The sequence below is a fragment of the Chroicocephalus ridibundus genome, chromosome 6, assembly GCF_963924245.1.
Source record: "Chroicocephalus ridibundus chromosome 6, bChrRid1.1, whole genome shotgun sequence".
Lineage (NCBI taxonomy): Eukaryota > Metazoa > Chordata > Aves > Charadriiformes > Laridae > Chroicocephalus > Chroicocephalus ridibundus.
The window spans coordinates 18106848-18126147 of NC_086289.1; the positions used below are offsets into that span (position 1 = coordinate 18106848).

The following is a 19300-nucleotide window of genomic DNA, read 5'->3' on the forward strand; positions in this document are numbered from 1 at the left end:
AATTCAAGTCAAGAGTACTGTACATAAATGGTAACAGAATAGCATGAATTTCAGTACCTCCTGAAAACAGCTGAACATATATACTTTTTTAATGCAGAACTTGTAAATTCTGCAGCAGTTTTGACACTGATTCACTATATTTTTCAATCTCTTTATCTATAAATGCAGACAACAACATATTCATCATATAAGGTACTACAAAGATCAAGGACCTTGCATCGTAACTCATAGACTGAAAACTTCTAGTGTTTTGAAGTTTAGCTGCAAAAGACTCTTAATCTCACAAATCAAATCACTCTTGTCAGATATCCAAAGAGAAAACCCACTCTTTACCTCACTGACTACAAACCTTTCAATTTCTATCCCCTCCCACAAAAGGCAGAGATTTCAGTGAGCTGCCTTTACAAAAGGCAATATATTGCCTTTACATGATATATTTCTAGACTTCATCCTTCTTCTGTTGTCAATGAAATAAGGATCCTATGGGAAGCATAGTATTTGATTATACAATCAGAGTACTTGCACAATGCGTAAGTTCATGATCATATTCTGTGCCCCATCTTTCAAAAAATAATCAGTGTAAACACAGCCTTTGAACTTGAAAAATTCTGCCTCAGTGAAGAACTCTCCTAGCTGAAAAAATCTGAGCAAAGCTTTTGAACTGAAAAATATCTGGTATCAGTTTTAACAAAATATAGTGCTTTCAACCCTTTCTTTAATATTATAATGATAAAACTATAAAAAACCCCAAACTTTCACACAATTTCAAATAGCACCCATATAACCAAAAATTAAATATATATATAAAAGAAGTTTTTACCTGTCTAGTGCACCTTCTAGATGCTCATGTGACACATCAAAGTAATAGTTGGTATGTTCTCCACTCGTGAAAGCATTTGAGCTCCCGGCATGCTCACTAAGAAATTGACTATACTCATTCTCTTTTGGATATTTCTTGGTTCCCAGGAAAAGCATATGCTCACAAAAATGACTAAGCCCAGCAATGTTGGGGGGATCAGACAAGGAACCTGCAGGAGGAAAAATTTCATGTAACCGTTCATAAAAAGTAATACTAGAAAGTTAGGTCTTTTAAAGTGCTTTATATTACAGTATGTTGCCTCAGGCAATTATATTAATTCTGTAGATGAAAGCAGACACTTGTGCAGCTATAGTCAACTAAACTCGATTTAAAAAAAATTAAAAAAAAGAAAAGTAGAATGAGTAACTGAACCAATTAGTGTCTCAAATTGCCTCTCCAGATGAGTCTGCATTGCCTTATAATTTTCCAATTGAAGTCCATGACTCAATCTGTAAATACCTGGCAGATCACAATGTTCTGACTTCTACACCTTGACTTTAACAATTGCACTGTGTTGAGAGGCAGCGATTGCCAACAACAATTAAGAATGTATTTATCCTGTGGTTTATAGGGCGAGTGATAACCTGTAATTTCTTGAACACAAGCTGCTATTCGTGACCAGCTAGTGGGTCTGAAGGCAGACAGATTAAAAGACCATAATGACGTGCAAGAACGGAAGTCAGAAACATAGAAGCTTAAGTCTGGCAGTCCTTTGGAGCGTGCAACAGGGGAGTAGAGATGAAGGCAACAGATACAGCTCTCCCAGTACACATGCAGGAACTGGATGCTGCAGTTGGCTATTACCCTCACAGTACCTAACAAAACCACATTTGGGATCCTTTGAACTAGATAATGATTTGAGACAGCCATCTCCATAATAAAAAAGGCCAGAAGTTTTCAGAGTTACTCTCCTGTCCTAACACTGACAGCAGCAAGAGCTCCCAACTACAAACATGGCAAGAGGATGCTCAGGTAATGAGTAAGGATGCTTAGGCAATATGTGCACACATACTTTCCAAGCAACTGAGAAGCTACACAAGCTTAAGAAATACCTCAGATATAAGAAAAGGCTTCCATTATTCCAGAGAGTCAAAGTAACTGCCTTCTCCTATTTCCAGTATCTCTGTTTGCACACTTAAGCATCACTGGAGTTAGGGAGTGCCTCTCCAACTCCTCCAGCACTACAGCATTTTCTCACTTCTACACATCAACAACTTAACATGAAGGGGAAAAAAAAAGTCTGACATGACAGATGGAGCTGTCTGAAATAATTGCGCTTACACCCGCCCCTTTTCTGCTTACAAAAGATCTTTCATAACACAAAACTTAATGGTTAAAAGAAGTCTTTCTACTGACTGAGCTACACTCGAGTAAACAAAGAGTACAATAAGATAATTTAATTAGCTCTAATAATTTTCAACTTGATGTGTCAAAGAATTAAGCAAACTCTAAATTACAATAAAAGGCTCGGCTGCCAACTGGATACCACTGATGTCAGTTTATTTGCAATTTAATATATCAAAACTTAAAGCATTTTTATTAATGACATAATTAATACAACATGCATTAAATACCTATGTGCACATCAAGTGCTGCTGAAGACTTATCTGTAGTGGGGTCACTAATGAGAAGAGCTTTAATGCCATTTGCCAATTCCAGTCCACGATATTCTCGTTTATCCTCAGGTGATTTGATAATTTCATTTGTTATTCTTTTAATAGCTGGATTGTTCATTTTGTTGTCTGTCTCCTTCTGAAACCTTAAAGAAAACAGAAGAAATTTCACTTACTATTTTTACTTAAGCCCTGCTAATATTTTAATATTATGTTAGAGAAACCTGGCCAATACTGACAGCAAGAAATTTAGTTCTGTGCAAAACTTACAGAACTGTCCTAAAAGCATAGTTCAGATCCTGAGAGACATTGTTGTTTCGGCAAAAAAAAGACCCAAAGACCGAGCAACATGATAAAATTGTAGATCACATAAGTGAATGTTTCAAGTTTCATACTAACAGTAATTAAAAATATAACTTTAAGTAAAGAAATATCATCCCCTTATTCAATTATGATTAAAATTGAAATGAAGCGAAGCACACATTGCTATCTCAAGTATACTTTCAGGCTTCAGATAAGTATTTAATGTGTCTGAATTGTTATATTATGAATATTGTAACTTTGCAATTGTCAGATAACCAAAATTTTACTAATAAATCGCTGGATTTGTACACTCAAGCAAGAAAGGGTGACACCACCTACGACATTGCCATAAAAATACAAACACACTGCAGAATTGCCATGATAAACAGGAATAGACTGTCTCGCATGTTTAAACTTCTATTAGTTTAACAGACATGCTACGAGACATGCGTCTTTAATGGCATAATTTTCAAATGCTATGAAACTAAGTGTGGTTCTGAAAGTACAGACTCTGGTTATTCAATGTTTTTAAATGCCAAGTGAAAAGATGAGACATTCAGACTTGGATATTTGGGGAGGTAGAATGGAACCACAAAAAAAAAAAAAAAAAGAAAACACCCCCAAAAAAACCACCAACACAAAAAAAACCCCAAACAAACCACACATACACACAGCCAAAAAAAAAAGGCAAACCCCAGAAACTGGAAATCAGAGTGCTACGCTCTGAGAGAATCACGTGGTGTATTCCTGTATGTAGCAGCCACTGAATTCTAACTGTTTTACAGGAAGGGTTTTAGAACGAGGCCTGTTATAAATATATAGTATCAACCAAACTCAATCTTTTCCTGGGGTGAAACGTTGCCTGCCATATTGCCAAGTAACTTACCACGTGAACATCATTAGTCATCAGTGAACTAATTGCACTTACAAAGAAAATCAGATCTGACTCTAACCCCCCACCACAACACATACACAGAGGCATGAGAAATTTTGTATGGTCCTGTCGGTATCACATAGATAACAAGGAGTATTTACTTTTCCATTGTCAGGTTGTACCATTCAAGGAACTTCATCCAAGCTTTAAGACTACATACAAGCTTTAAGACTGTATGGGATGTAGAACACGAAAGACTGAACAGTTCTGAAGATACTTATTGTTTCAGGTCTTCAGTCATGACATTAACTAATTCTCTAGCTAGCTAATCAACTGAATACTCAATGTTACCAGACACACAACAAAAAACTTTGGAAAATAAAATCTGATTATAGATTTTATTTACAGTTTAAAATTACAAATGAAAAAGCGAGTCAGCTAATAAAATCTCCTTCCTAAAATACCGTATCATTCTCAAAACGGGAAGCAGTTCTGCAAGCCACTGTCCCTCTGGATTATCTCCTTCCCATTTATTCATGTGATTCTATGGTATAAAAACAACAGCCAACTTGAAGCCAGTAGATGCAGTCACCAGTGTTGGTCATATATTATAATGATGCTGATAAAGAGCTCATTATTAACAACATGTTAAGGATAGAAAGTTTATTAATATAACGTCTACAGTGAATTATGATGTGAATTATGAATTATTAATGTCTAATAAGTTAAAAACAGTGTTTCACAAACAGAAAATTAAGATTTTTACCTGCAGCAGAGTAAAAGTTTGTGTAAGACTGGATTTATGCTTGAGGAAGGAGGTACATATGTAAACTGGAGAAGATATTATTGTAAAAAAAAAAAAAAAAAACCGAAAGCAGTAAAGTAGGCATTAGGTCTTTGAATACTTTTGAAAGAAGTAAAAAGATTACTTTGGAACTTTTAAATAGCACCCTTAAAATTATAAACAGGAATTATAATCCAAATAAAAAAATAGAAGCACTAAGTACAGAAAGCATCAATGAATAATCAGAATCTGAATGTCTCTAAGCAAGAGCCATAAACAATATGAAGTAACTTTAAGATATGCAGCTCAGTGCATTTTAGAAGGAAACACACTAGTAAATCATGGTTCTCACACTATGAATTATTTAAAAAAAAAAAAATGCAGTCAAATGTAATCACAAAACAGTAACTGAAATGCTGAATTTAAATTTAAGTGTCTACACTCTCACTTAAACCTGTCATTTATCCACTAGTTTAACCCTGTACTCAGGCTAATCCTGCTTGGAATACCTATGGGCTTCTTTCCACTGAAAAAATGCAGATACTATTCAAAACCAAAGGATACTCTAAGTACGGCAACATCTGTGTTTCTCTGCGTCAACAGCACTGATACAATCCATGCTTATGATTTAAAAAATGCCTCCTTGTTCAAAGTTCAGAGTCCTAAGTAGAAATACTCTACTAAACTCAAGATACCGTGTAAAATTTATGAAGTGAGAATAGATACTATTTTTAATAGATGAAAATCAGTAACTAAACTGTTCTTAATGGTATTTCACTTGTACACGATTCTATTGGATTGACATACATAAGCATGCAGGAGAGCAAGGAGGTCTCTGAATCTCCTGATTTCACCTCTGCTAAGGAACACCTATCACTTGGTTTTCACCTAAGATATTCCACCTCATTAAGATACTAGGTTGCTCATCATAAAATGCATATATACTATAAACTTCTCGAGTTTGGATTTTTTTTTTAAATGTTATACAATTTCCATGTCATCTGTTATCTCCTTGTTATTTCTACACCACATCATTAAGTCACAGAACTTTACTGTTTGTTCAGATGACTCATCTTTCCCATGTGATTCATCAACTTACGCAGCTTCCGTGAAATCTTATGAGATTTCAGTTGATGTCTTGTGAAGCTGTACACCTCCACTTCATTTTATTATCATTCCCTGCTTCTGCCTCCTTCATAGGCTACCTCCAGATTGGTAGTCAAATTTCAGTACAGGAAAAACTTAAAATTTTCAAAAGGTCAAAAATCAGTAATTAAGCCTCCAAACTAAGGACCTAAACTTGTATCTCCACCTTCACTGGTATTTTAATGGGCATTGTGACTACAACATTCTCTTTAACTGCAAATGGGTTTGCATGAGTAACCCACGATTATTTCCCTGCAAACTAAACTGTAGTACCAGACAACTCATATAAAAGCAAGAGCTGATCAACTATACAATATTCCTGGGAGGCAGTGCGTCAAAAGAACAAGACCGATACCTTCCTGCTTAGGTACCACTCCTCATGGCGTTATGTTACTACAATACAATAGCTAGAAAAGAAAATTTCACTTAAGATAGACTATGTATACAATGACTTTTTCTTAAGGAGTAAACTGTAAGACATAATATTAAACATTCCCTCACATGACTGCTTTTCTGCTCAACTTTTAAGTTCTCTAAGTGCAACTGCTTTATAACAATACCATCTTCCATTCTTTCACACAAGGATTCTAAAACACTACAAAGCACTTTTTGACAATAGAACTGCTTTTGATGACAGGAAAAAAAACTAATGGAAACAAGAAAGAATTCTATATTACTTGTAGTCTTTTGAAAAGTAGATTAATTCCTAAAGTCGTGTTCAGATGCTGTCCTGAAGCACACATGCTGTATCTACTTGCTATGCTGTCATTACAGTGAGCATTGAATGGCAATGGTCAGTAGCAAAGAAATTCATCCACAAACTAGATGCTATATTTATCGCACAGATAATATCCTAATAAAAATGTCATTAGAAGAAATATCGTTACACTGCTTTCATGAAACAGAAGCAACAGAGAAAGACCAAATAAAGCAGAGACAGCAGGAGCAAATACAAATCATTACTGTGGCACTGGGAATTCTTCCCCTGGCTCAAAAATGACAGGTCGCAAGATGACAAACTAGAAAGAAAAAAAGAATGGGGATGTTTCAACTGAGAGCAGTGTTCCTATTCAATTACTAGGAAATACAAACATTCTTCCTCCTCATCAAAAGTACTTTAGTTCTACAAGAAAAGTATGTTAAAACAGACGCTGAATTTTAAACTATAGCACTTTGAAGTGAAATTATATTCTATTCTTTGAGGCCCCATTTTTGTAATAATTTCCAGGCAGGCAGTCCCTTGGAACCAGTGAGGCTCTCTGGGGATGCCACGTTCCACCTGCAAACAGAGTATTACATGGCAGGATTAAGTGATATATGATTCTGCCTAACTATTTTAATCTTTCAAAGTTATTTCAGTAAACTTACTTTAATTAAAAATTAGACAGTGTAGTCAAATCTAAGTTCAATGTTTGAACAATTAAAGGACCATATTTGAAAACCAATTAGCAGAAACTCCTGAGGGTTGCTTCAATGCAAGAATGTAACCAGCTAATAAAAATATGACCCCCAAAGCACAAACTCCAAAGTGCTTTTCAAGCTTATTTTTTTTTTTGCCATGACAGGCTGCACATATTGAAGTCAAATGTTGGTACACAGGTCTGAGCCAGATGAATGACTACAAACACTAATCAGCTCAAAGTAACCAGATGAACGGCAACAAACATTTATTAGGTTAGCAGATGTTTACAGCTGCATTCAGTTAGCTCAAAATTTGGGCATTGCTTGAAGCTTTTATGCAACTGAACCCAAATTACTTCTACGGACACATATGTGAGTGTTGCAACATACTCACTTTAGTTTACACTTGTGTATACTAGGATCTGAATTTTCCTGTTTCAACTCATGTTTCATCTGTCTTTTGAATGCACCTGATACATTGACTGCAATACAATTGTTATTCAAGTTCTGTGTCTTTGAAAGCACACAAAAACCACAGTGAGATTCAATCTCACATTTTGCACCTGTTTCAAGTTCTGTATTTTATTTATATCCATTTCTTCTTAATTTTTTTTAATCCCAAACTTAATTGCATACAATTTACCACAATGAAGTGAAGTGAAACCATTGTTTGACCTCTCTCTGCTCTGTCCTGCAAGGGAGCCACCACTGATGACCTGTTCTCTGTATTATTTACTAATCCATATTGGTTTACAGTTCTTAGTAACTTACATGAAGATTTCTTCAGCTGCCAACGCCTGGAGTGAAAAAAGTGCTATGTGCTTCGGCAGAAGGCCCAGTGCTCCAGAACTACCAGCCAGAGTCTTCCCACCTCTCTTACATGGATGACTGACAGCACTGAATTGAGCACTCCAGAGGAGTCCATGGAGTTCTTCAGTTCCAGGCTCGTGGCTTTGCAACAATAAAATAAACCTCCATTCTTCTACAGGCCTTCACCCCTCCTCTATGTCTCTTGCACCTTCCTTTCCCCACGATAGCAGTAGAATTCAATGGCATTGTGACATGCTTGTATGTGCAACAGAGATGTTACCAGTAAGTCAACCAATAACCTACCTCCTCTCTTAACTTCTTGATTCACTTGTATGCTATAAATAAATAACTTTTTTTAGACTAAATTGTAGGCACTCAGGTTTTTTCCTAAAAACAGACATGTTTTTACTAAGTTCTGTTACCAAGAATGTAACTGAAAAAATGGAGCAGAGAAAGAGTACTCTCAAAAAAAAAAAAAAAGCCAAACCCAAAACCCAACAAACAACGACAACAACTCAGGTGACCATTACCATAAAGAATACTTCAGGAGACTACCCATAACTATTCCAGATTACAGGTTCATCAGTAGACAAACCTAGCAGGCCTTCTTTTACACATTTGGTGATTAAAATAGTTCACATTATTCAACATCTGTAAAGCATCAATCTTCTCTGCATTTACTTGTCACAAAGCTAGAGACCATATAAGATCTGAATACATTCCTGATGCTCATCTAAATAAATCTGATTGCATACACAGGCAGATAGACGGCAGAAGTAGACAAACTGCTCAAAACGTTAATGTGTTTTATCACTTTTAAACTCATCAGGAATTCGGCATATTACTTTATACACAAAAGCTCCAACTACAAAGACCCACAATGATTTAATCAGTCCTACCAAGTTATTAAGAACAACTGATCATACCAAATCAGGCAAGTTTGAACATGATGAATATTTATAAGGTTTTTGTTACATAGTTCATTTTGAAGAAATTATGAAAGTCTTGCTACAATTAAGGCATTTTCAGAACCTCAATCTGCAGCTTGTTGCCAAGTCTGTAGCTGACTCGGAAAATTCCCTCCTAATGATGGTGGCCAGGGCAGATGCCTGCCTTGCTCTCATTCCCAGAGCGGTCCAAATTCTACAGCTTCTAGTTCACAGCAGTAAAACTTGGTCTGCCACAGGTTTCACTGCCAACATGACAGTAGAAAGTAGTACACAATAGACAGTAGAAAGACAGTACAGGAATTACCAGTAGTATTAATGAGACAACACCATGTGTGAACTTCGCAAAAACAAGGGCCCTGGTAGCTTCACATGTAAGATCAGGCCCCAGCTGAGTAACTGGCCTGAGTAGTAAAACAATGTGTGTTTTCAACAGTTTTGTGTTAGTCAAACAGGACGGGATATACAATCAAGACACCAAAAACCTAATCTACTGCCCTGACTACATTTCTTAACTTGACCATTCCAGAGTTTCCAAAGCACTGGGCAAAAAAAAGTCAAACAAAAAGACAGGTTTTTATACAATCCGATTTCAGACGTAGCAATAAAGGATAACAAGTTTTTTAAGATTTCTGTATCTTACTTTTCCTATCTCTTCAAAAATTGCCCCAAACAATGCATCAAAATACACCCTCCAGGGTAATCAAGTTCTATCTAGATTCACCAGAAACAGAAAACAATTGAAATTAAATTTTCCCTGGCACTTCTTTTCTTCAATTTTTTACAAGATCACTGAAAATTAGGCAAATTCCAAGAGGTCTTCCAAGCCTTTCATTATTTGAAAGATTGGTTCTTTTTTAAATTTAAGTAAAATTATCTTTTTTAAAATCTTTAGACGATATGATGATATAGGATCTTCCAAATGATTTCACAAATCTGACACGGTATTTTGGCTTGCATTGTTATTTTCATCAGAGTCTCAAACTGCATGCTAAGAACAAGACTGATAAGACTAGTTTCTGCGTTACATGACCAGCTGCTTCAAAGTGTATTTTACTCATTTTCTTCATAGGTGTACTCATTAATTCAATTAATTGCTTTATGCACTAATACTTGCAAGCTAGTGGTTCTCATTCTCTCTTCCTCCCTCCCTTACATTTTTCCTCTACCACTCTACAGCTGCAGGGCTTGGTCCACAACCCTGTGGACAAGCAGTGGTGGTGTCTAGCAGCAGTGGTGTCTAGCACATGGCCCTGCACACACCAGGAAACATAAAACTGGATGCTACAGGAGAGACCTCTATGCTTTATTCTAACTGTATTTTGATGTGTATTTCATACATTTTATCTGCAAGTAGCACATCAGATTGCCCGAGACTCTTTGTAAAGCCAACTCACTTAACACTTTATGCTACCATCTGTCTCATACCCTCAAAAAGAAAAACTTGTGAGGTCTGAATTAAAAAAAACAAGATGAGACTAAAACTTTAGTTATACTGCATAACAACAAGAAAGATGAGAGAACTGGCAAGAAAATCTGATCTAGCAACAAAACCAGAAAGAACTTTAGGATTCTGAATCATGAAAAGTACTGTAATCCCACATTAAAAGCAACTGCTTATCTAACACTACAGCTCTGACATAACCAACAAACCTGTAACAGCGAGCAGTTTACAAGAGTCAGCAGTGTGTTTTAACAAAGGAAGTTTTCTGGCTGTTTACCTCTTTTGCATTTTAGTTTTTATGATTTTGGACTATTCAATTCTAGTTCTACTGTTAACACTGTAAGGAAACTCTCAACTCTAAAGCATTTTTTTCCATTTCAATTGTTTGGGCGAGCTATAGTTCTGACTCATTCTAAAAACAAGCTGCAGAAGGCCAGATCTAAATAGAAAGCTACAGTGAAGCAAGTTTCAAACAAGGTCCATCAAAAATCACCTTATTGCATATATAGAGTGCTATCTCATAAGCATATTTTAACAACTTACAGACATCATAAAAGCTGAGAACATAAAGATGCTCATTGTCAGACCACGCACATACAGATACATAACTGTAGAAACAAAACCGATTGATTCCTCTACATTGTTATTACAAACTTTTTGATTCCTATCTTGTTAGGAGATCAATATATCAAAAATATTATGAAAGCATCCAATACAATAGAATTAATGTATCACAAATATCAACCCAACATGTGATTTCTCAGATGGTCTGACAGTATTTTTAGTCAATGACTTCTACAATAACCTGCAATGACCCCTAGCTACGAGTCTAACACTTTCCAGTTCGGTGAAACAGTGGAGGTAATTAACTTTTTGTCCCTTTTCTTCTCCTGGACCTAAAAGGGTAGGGAACTACTCTTGTATTCATGTGCAAACCATGTTACAGCCTTGACACTTTCATCAAATTCCCAAAGGTACCATTTCATCTAAAGGATTAAGCCACAGCCTTACAAGTGACCGCAGACAGAAAGGAGAAAGAGAGCAAAAAAGCACGCAAACATGCAAATATAAACCCTTCTAGGGACTTCCCAACTAGAATAGATAATTTCAGTGCTGTACATGAGATGAAAAGGAGGAGATAAGAAGTTCTAACTGAGAAATGATCTTGCTACAGATGAAGGTTAAAAACTGCATGAGAAGAAAAAGTTAAAGCTGAAAAAAAGTGATAGCATGAACAAAATTCAGAAACGGAAACAGGGAGCATGTAACTGAAAGAAAGATTCTTAATTTTCCCACCTTCACTATCTTAAAAAAAACCCATCGCATGAAAGCACTATGCCTGCTCTCATTTCATTATTATTTATGTAAATCCTAATTCACAATTAAAATTGAACGGATGATTAAAACAGGTTTGTAGGCAGTATGAAAACACAACAGGCCCACTCACATATATAAAGTTAAGTCCAAATACTGCATATATTAACATGCTTAAAGAGGAGTAATCTAGCAGGAGAAACTACAGCCTGAGAAAAGCACTGGCTCCCAATATACACTGTGGATTACCTTTACAATACATAGCAATTATGAACAATAACAGCACATCCGAATTTCGACACACGAGCATTGACAGCATGAGTCATCATAACTCACTTTTTTTTTTATCAAAAGATGCTACTTTTGACGTCTCTTTTGCAGCATTATATATAGGTTTTGCTATTAAAATAACACATACAGCATTAAAGAAAGAAAACAACTTAGCCTCTTTCCCTCACCCAGCTGCTTCCTGGAAGAACTTTGCCGAGTTGTTACGCAGTTTATTTTGGCCCTCAAGCGAGCCATGCCAAGCCTCCTGCCCGCTCCTCCCTCCGTCCAGGTGCTACTGTCTCCCCTGGAACCCGTAACACACACACACAACATACACCCCGACGAGACCCCCCACAATGCCAGTACTCGACAGCTCGTCGCAAACTGAAGAGGCTGCTCCTATCAACTTTGGGCAACTCTGATAGCAGCTTCTTTTTAAAGAATTTCAGCATTTTTCTTGTTTATGTTTATGGCTTAGGAAGAGACGGCAAGTTTAGCAAGACGAAAATTGCGGGGGTTTTTTGGGGGTTTGGTTTTGGGTTTTTTTTTGAGAGAAAGGGAGAAACAAACACCAAAGCAAGCCCACCGGGCAGCCCCAGCCGCGCCATAGCCGTACGGCCGATGTCCAAGACAGCTTTCTCAGCGGGGGCGCAGCCGGAGACACGGGAGCACGGCAGCCCCGCCACACACCGGGCTCCCCCGGGCGGGCCCTGCCGAGGCCGGGCGGGCAGGACGCAGGCCTCCCCGGCCCACACGGGCCCGTCGCCCCCCGTTCCCCGGCCACTTCCCCTCCCCACCACACACACACCGAGCTCCGGGTTTCCGCGGGCCGGGCCGCCCCGGCTCCCCACAGACCCAGGCGCGAAGCAGCACTCGGGGCAGGGCGGGCGCTCCCCTGGCCGCACAAGGTGCCCCCGCCCCGGCCGCGCCGCCACCTCTTACACAACACAGCGGGGGACAGGAGCGGTTCTCCGACCTCACCGCCCGTCACACGGTGCCGGGAGCCGGGGGCCTGCCCCAGCCACCCTGCCCCGGCCCTCCACCACACACCCACCGTACCCGAGAAAGCTGCGCCGCCGGCACTGAAGGAAAACCCGGGAAGCCGGGTCGGCGCAGGGGCGCGCTAAGCCCAGCAGAGCCCGCCTTAGCACAGGAAGCAGCCGCTGCCGCATATCCCGGCCCCGCCGCCAGCGCCCGGCCTTTCCCCGCCGCCGCCCGCCCCGGCCCGGCTCCGCTCGTCTCAGCACGCGCCGCTCCTCGGCGCGGCGGCCAGCGGCGGCGCCATCTTCTCCGCCCGCCTCCCCTCGCCGCCTGGCCAATCCCTCCCCGGCGCCCTCGGGGTCCCGTCCGCCCTCCTCGCCCGGCGGGGCCGCCGCCACCGCGCCGGGCCTAGCAGGGCCCGTACCTGGGGGTGCGGGAGACTGTCTCTGCTGCCGGGAGGGCCGGGGCTGCGGCTGGGGAGGGGGCAGGGGGCCTCTGGGAGGAGGCGGAGGCGGTGGAGGGGGTGGGTGGCTGGGCGGGGAGCCGGGGCGACACTCGTCGCGGCGGGAGTGGGGGGGGCCGGAGAGCCGCGCCCGGTGGAGGCGGACGGGGCTGCGGCGGGAAGGGCACCGGGGCGGCCCTGCCGAAGGGCTGGGTTGCGCCCGCGAAGGGGACCGTCTTGTGGCCCGGCCGCTTCCTGGTGGCCGGGCTCCGCGTCCCTGCCGGCGAAAGTCAAGGCAAAAGGTAATTAGGCGCCTCGTAATTGGAGTACAGTGGGTACGGTGCCGTCCTGGAGTGGCAGAGATTGCAGATCTCCCGTTTCGGCGGGTGCCAAAACCTTCCCTCCCCCTGAGGAGAGAACTGGCCCTCTGAGGGCTCGCCTTCGCCCGCGGGGACCTGCTCGACGCCACCGGGCCCCGCTGCTTCGGGCATAGGACTCTCCTCGCAGGATGGCTTTACGACGTGTAAAGGCTGCATAAGGTTGAACTTCTGATATAACTCCATGTATTTGGGTTTTATGGGGAGATATTTTTTTTTTCTGGGTAGATTTCCCTGTGGGAAAGTCGCGGTTGTGGCTGGCTGCTTTAATTCCTTTTCTAGGCAAAAGAAAACCCACCCCAGAACAGCCCACTGCTTGCAGTTCTAGTTATGTGCTTTCTTCAGATGTATCTATGTCTTATTTCTCAAAGCTTAAAAAAAAAAAAAAAAAAAGAATGTGCTACATTTAATGATTTAATGCCCGATTTTAGTCCAGGGAGATATCACGTCACACTTCCCCACTGCTTGCCGTTTATCACAGGTGGTATCTCGCAGCTGGAAGTCCACAGAACCTTCCTCCTGTCATAAAAAGGTAGAAAGATGTGACCTGACAAGTTAGCTGAAGTTATTTCTCCACACAAAGATGGGACTGAAGATGGATCAGAGGTAACTTTAAACTTGTCGTCTTTGGTCAAATTAGCTGTTAGAAGTTGCAGCACACTACTCCATAAGGTCAACAAAATCTGTCAGGGAATCTGGGTAGACATTCAGCTGCTGCTTTCCACTGAGGTCTGCGCTGCTATAGAGACGCTCTTACGAGTACCTGAGATACCCAATTTAAAACATTCGTGTCTATATCGAGTACACCCACACTTCTGCCCTCAGTTTAGACACAGAACTGTCTCTCAAGTTAACTAATCCTGGTTGGCGCAAGGCAGTTGGTAGTTTTCACCTAAATTAACTGGTTGGATTTAGAACTGTGTGGGAGCCTCATTTTAACACAATATGTTAACTCCTGTGAAAATGAAGGATATCTTTGTCCTCATGGGATTCTAGTTTGAGGCAGTCTGGGGTTTTTCCATTTCCTAGTGTATGTAAAAGTCAAGACCAGGCTGGAGGGAAAAAGGACAGGATAAATGGTAAGATCTTAAAACCTCCGTCCGCCCCATTGCAGTTGCCAGTGCATAAGAGAGGGTAATACCATTTGTGCCTGGCAGAAAGCACGCTGACAGATTAGTGCCTCTTCATGATCTGTCTCCCTCCCTCTCTGAAGCAACTGGGGGATTAAGAGGAATTGGAGTTGCTGTCTTAAATTGGACATACAGTAGAAATGCTTCTGCCTTGATTGTTAAGGCAAGTTGTAGGCATGTTGTATCAGTTACCATGTAGGGGTGAAAGCTTAAAAATTACACAGTTTCAGGCAGTTCATTCCCTTTTCAGGTGCTGACAGAAAGTTTGCTAGCCTAATGTAGCCGAATGTATATATTTAGCTAATGCTGGCCTGATGTATATTTAGCTGCTCTGATAAATCCTGCCTTTCGCTATAGCTCTTGCCTAGGACATACACAGGGGCAATTCTGGGAAAGCAAAGTGGCCTGCACGAGCAAAACTGTGGTGGTCTGTTAATAGTTGCATCTAAAGCAAGTGCTTCTACTTCTGTAGCTGTGGTGATGAAAGATCACACCTTGTGTATCTAAAATAAGTGTTGCAGCAGAGATGTGCAACAGAGGTCGCACCTACTGTACTTTACACCTATTTTCTCCACTGTAAGTTTATTTAGCGGTTATTCAATGTCACTGACGTTTATTCACAGCAGACTGTGTTCTGATAATCTAACCCCTCTCTGCTTCAGCTTATACTGGCAAAAATTACACCCATCCACTATTTTGGATATCTTTTCCATGTTTCAAAGATACTTTAATACAACACCATCAGCAAATGTAAAGAGGACTTTCAGTAAAATTCCTTTCTTGGCATAGTCCAGCAACTAAGATTTCTTCCTGATGAAATTTTAATTGCTCGTAGACAATTGGTGCTTTCAGTCCTGCCACCTTCATCTGCCCTAATGGAAAAACAGGTGAACTGAAGTATGATTTAGAGTAAGTGTGAAAATTACTCAAAAATTCCCATGAAGAAGCCTTATGGAGTAGCGGTGTGGAGATCCCTCTTCAGGATATGCGATATAACAGTACAGTGCAGGGAAAGTTATCGATCAAAGCAGGCAGGTTACAGATAATTTAGAATAAACACAGTATTTTATATTCCTCTCAAAAGCTAAGAGGCAGCAAGTGTAAAAACTCTAGGTACAGTCTTGATATGCTTCTAATGGAGGCATATTTTTCCACTTAGCTAAAATTCTGAATTAAATTCAAATTGTAATTTTATATAAAAGGGCTTTGTAGCAAACTGGCCTCAGGCTGAAAAAAGCATAGCTTATGATTGTTATTTCCGCTCCAAAATAAATAGTGGCAACTTCATGACAAGGCATAGATGAAAGAAGATAGTTTGTTGATTGCTCTCAGTATAAAAATACTGAATGAGTTAAATTTAAAAATTATTAAAGTCCAAAGATAATGATAAAACAAGGAGACGTTTCCTCTTGACTTCAGTGGGTCCTGTCAAGTCTCCATGTTTTCACTTTTCCCATTCATTGTTTATTTTTTTATTATATAAAGGATGCCATCCAGCTGCACACCTTAACTGAAAATAGGTAAGCGTATGGAAAATTATCAGCTTTACTCTGCACTAATTACACAAATTACACTACTTACACTAATTACACCTCCCTATGTGTGGTATTTGTTTTTTATTATGGTGACTGTAACTATAAAAATATCTAAAAGTGCTACCATCTGTGTCTCTGTTGGACAGTGATGTGGCATACATGCAGAAAAAAAGAGATCCTTTATTCTGTGTATTTTCCCTGGTTAGTTGAAACCAATTCCGTTTTTAATCATGTTACGTATGCATTGAGTCCTTAATTTTTAACAAGGTAGCTATTTTATTGTATCTTATCTTTAATTTTTAACAGTGAAATAATTACCCTGTTACTTTGACTGGAGAACCCTGTCCTCAGCTGAGAACATATCAGTACAGCGTATGTGTGAGTCCTTATTGTTTAACTTTCTGTATGTGTACAACAGAGTTTAGAATATTACTGGCCAACTGGACAGACTGTTCAAAGGCTAGAAATTGCTTTTTGTTTATCTGAGGTGCAGGTCATCTCCCCTTTAATGTGAGTATGCAATTAATTGATAATTTTTTTCCTATATCACTGATAATATTAAACAATATTAAACTCTTACAATGTTCAATACAAAGAGGCTTACTTGCTGGTAATTCTTCACTGGTAATTGCATGTGGAGACCCTTCTGTAGCCTGTTTCAGGTCATACTCTGTGTAGCATGTCTGTAATCAAAACAGGTGTTACTAAGCGTTAAAGAAGTCTCACCCAAACTTATAATTTGTATTAATTATATCTCTCCATTATTATAACCTTTCTTAATTCTTAGCTAATCATGTTTACTGTCAATAATTTTATTATTTGTGAGGCCTCCATACCAGTAATTACGCAGGTCAGATGATAGAAATCGTAGGAAAACACGGATTTTTTTTGAGACGTGCATTGTTCATGAATATCACCATAATACAGTGACTTCTTGTTGGCAAGCTTTAGTGAAAAGTTGTCCCTTTTGATCAATAAATGGGGATTAGTAATCTCTACTGCAGTCGTTACACTGGCAGTTGTGTGTATTATTTATATAATCCATTTTTCTGTAATGTTTTTGTCTCAAAAAAAAAAAGTAATGTATTTGTCACAGATGATGCACATGCCTTCTTCATTGGGGAGGGGGTAGGGAATGAGCAAGCGGCTGCATGGTTCTAGTTGCTGGCTGGGGTCAAACCATGACACGTCGTAATATCAGCCCACCAAACTCAATTTGGTTGGAAAGTTAAACTCTAAGACTGTTAGAAAATACAGGTTCCTTAGTTGTCTATGCGTATAAATTTTAAGTGTTTTGTTACAAGCTTTTTCTACAGAATCGTAGTCTTATTTCTAGGTTTGAGGCCAAAAGGTTAAAAATTGATGTTGAAGGGCAGTAGTTCATTTGGCGGTTAGTAACTTCCAAACGTCTGTGCTTGTAAAGTAGTTTTCTTTTCATGTAATATATTTATATGCTATATATACTTGAAGATTGTATTGTTTTCAGTGGCACGCAAGCCGTAAAGTCTTACATGGAGCAAAGAGAAAATACTCATAAAAGCTGGAAATTAAAATTGTTATTAATCACTATAAACATTATATAGCCTCTTTTCTGCTTCATCATCGGTCTATATTTAGAATGGCAGGCAAGTTTGTTGATGTTAATGTTTTCTGAATCAATTTCTGCTCACACCAGACTAGGAATCCAACACTTCATGTCCTTTGCTATAAAAATAACGTGTGTATTTCTCAGATTCTATTCTTCGCTAAACTGGGCGGGCGTGTTGATCTGCTTGAGGGTAGGTTGGCTCTGTAGAGGGATCTGGACAGGCTGGACCGATGGGCTGAGACCAATGGTATGAGGTTCAACAAGGCCAAGTGCCGGGTCCTACACTTGGGTCACAACAACCCCATGCAGCGCTACAGGATTGGGGCAGAGTGGCTCGAAAGCAGCCCGGCAGAAAAGGACCTGGGGGTGTTGGTTGACAGCCGGCTGAATATGAGCCAGCAGTGTGCCCAGGTGGCCAAGAAGGCCAACAGCATCCTAGCCTGTATCAGGAATAGTGTGGTGAGCCGGACTAGGGAAGTGATCATCCCCCTGTACTCGGCACTGGTGAGGCCCCACCTTGAGCACTGCGTTCAGTTTTGGGCCCCTCGCTACAAGAGGGACATTGAGGTGTTGGAGCATGTCCAGAGAAGGGCTACAAAGCTGGTGAGGGGTCTGGAGGACAAACCTTATGAAGAACGACTGCGGCAGCTGGGGTTGTTTAGCCTGGAGAAGAGGAGGCTGAGGGGAGACCTTATCACCCTCTACAACTACCTGAAAGGAGGTTGTAGAGAGATGGGGGCTGACCTCTTCTCCCTGGTGACAAGTGATAGGACGAGAGGAAACGGGTTCAAGTTATGTCAGGGGAGGTTTAGATTGGATATTAGGAAACATTTTTACACTGAAAGGGTTATTAAACATTGGAATAGGCTGCCCAGGGAGGTGGTGGATTCACCATCCTTGGAGGTGTTTAAAAAAAGGGTAGATGGGGCACTTAGGGACATGGTTTAGAAGTGGCTCTTGTCAGGGTAGGTTAAAGGTTGGACTTGATGATCTTAAAGGTCCCCTCCAACCTCAGCAATTCTATGATTCATGCCTAGTCTAAGATTGATTGGCTCTGACATTGTTCTAACTTTTGAGATAAATGCTAGAGGAGCACAATGTGATGCTGCTTCATGTCACTGTCAGAAAAATTACCGCAAGCCTTATGGGTTAGGGTTCATTTGTTATTAAGAATTCATGGAGGAGGTGTAAGTTTCAAAGCGGCCAACTTTAAAAAGAAAAAAAAAGGGGGGGGGGAGCTTGCAAAATTATAGATGGGTAATCCAAATTTCAGCAACTAGAACAACAGGCACTAGAACAACAACAGCAAAACACTGTAGCACTGTAGGCCATAGCAGGTAAATGACAGCGTGCCAGGCTGTACGAGCCTGTATGGATTTGTTGAGAAGCACGTCAGACCAGTTAAATCTTCCCTAACATCTGCTGCTTCCCCTCTACCCACAAGACCTGTTATCCTGCCACAGATGTCCACCTAGCAAAGCT

At 40.3% G+C, this 19300-nt stretch overlaps 2 protein-coding genes across 3 annotated transcripts in view; one reads left to right on the forward strand and one right to left on the reverse strand.

The window, feature by feature from the left end:
- Window positions 1–13119, reverse strand: part of IDE (insulin degrading enzyme) — a 56592-nt gene extending 43473 nt beyond the window's left edge. Inside the window, exons 1-3 of the mRNA XM_063338419.1 lie at window positions 12825–13119; window positions 2434–2618; window positions 821–1028 (exon numbers count right to left, since the gene is read on the reverse strand). Of these exons, the coding sequence (XP_063194489.1) occupies window positions 821–1028; window positions 2434–2618; window positions 12825–12937 (506 nt within the window). The 5' untranslated portion in view covers window positions 12938–13119. The remainder of the gene's footprint in view (window positions 1–820; window positions 1029–2433; window positions 2619–12824) is intronic.
- Window positions 13120–13330: 211 nt separating this feature from the next.
- Window positions 13331–19300, forward strand: part of KIF11 (kinesin family member 11) — a 28655-nt gene continuing 22685 nt past the window's right edge. The window contains exons 1-2 of one of the 2 annotated variants that reach the window (XM_063340102.1): window positions 13331–13727; window positions 14047–14171. In XM_063340102.1, the coding sequence (XP_063196172.1) occupies window positions 14149–14171 (23 nt within the window). In that variant the 5' untranslated portion in view covers window positions 13331–13727; window positions 14047–14148. The remainder of the gene's footprint in view (window positions 13728–14046; window positions 14172–19300) is intronic. The other variant, XM_063340104.1, reaches the window with a different exon arrangement.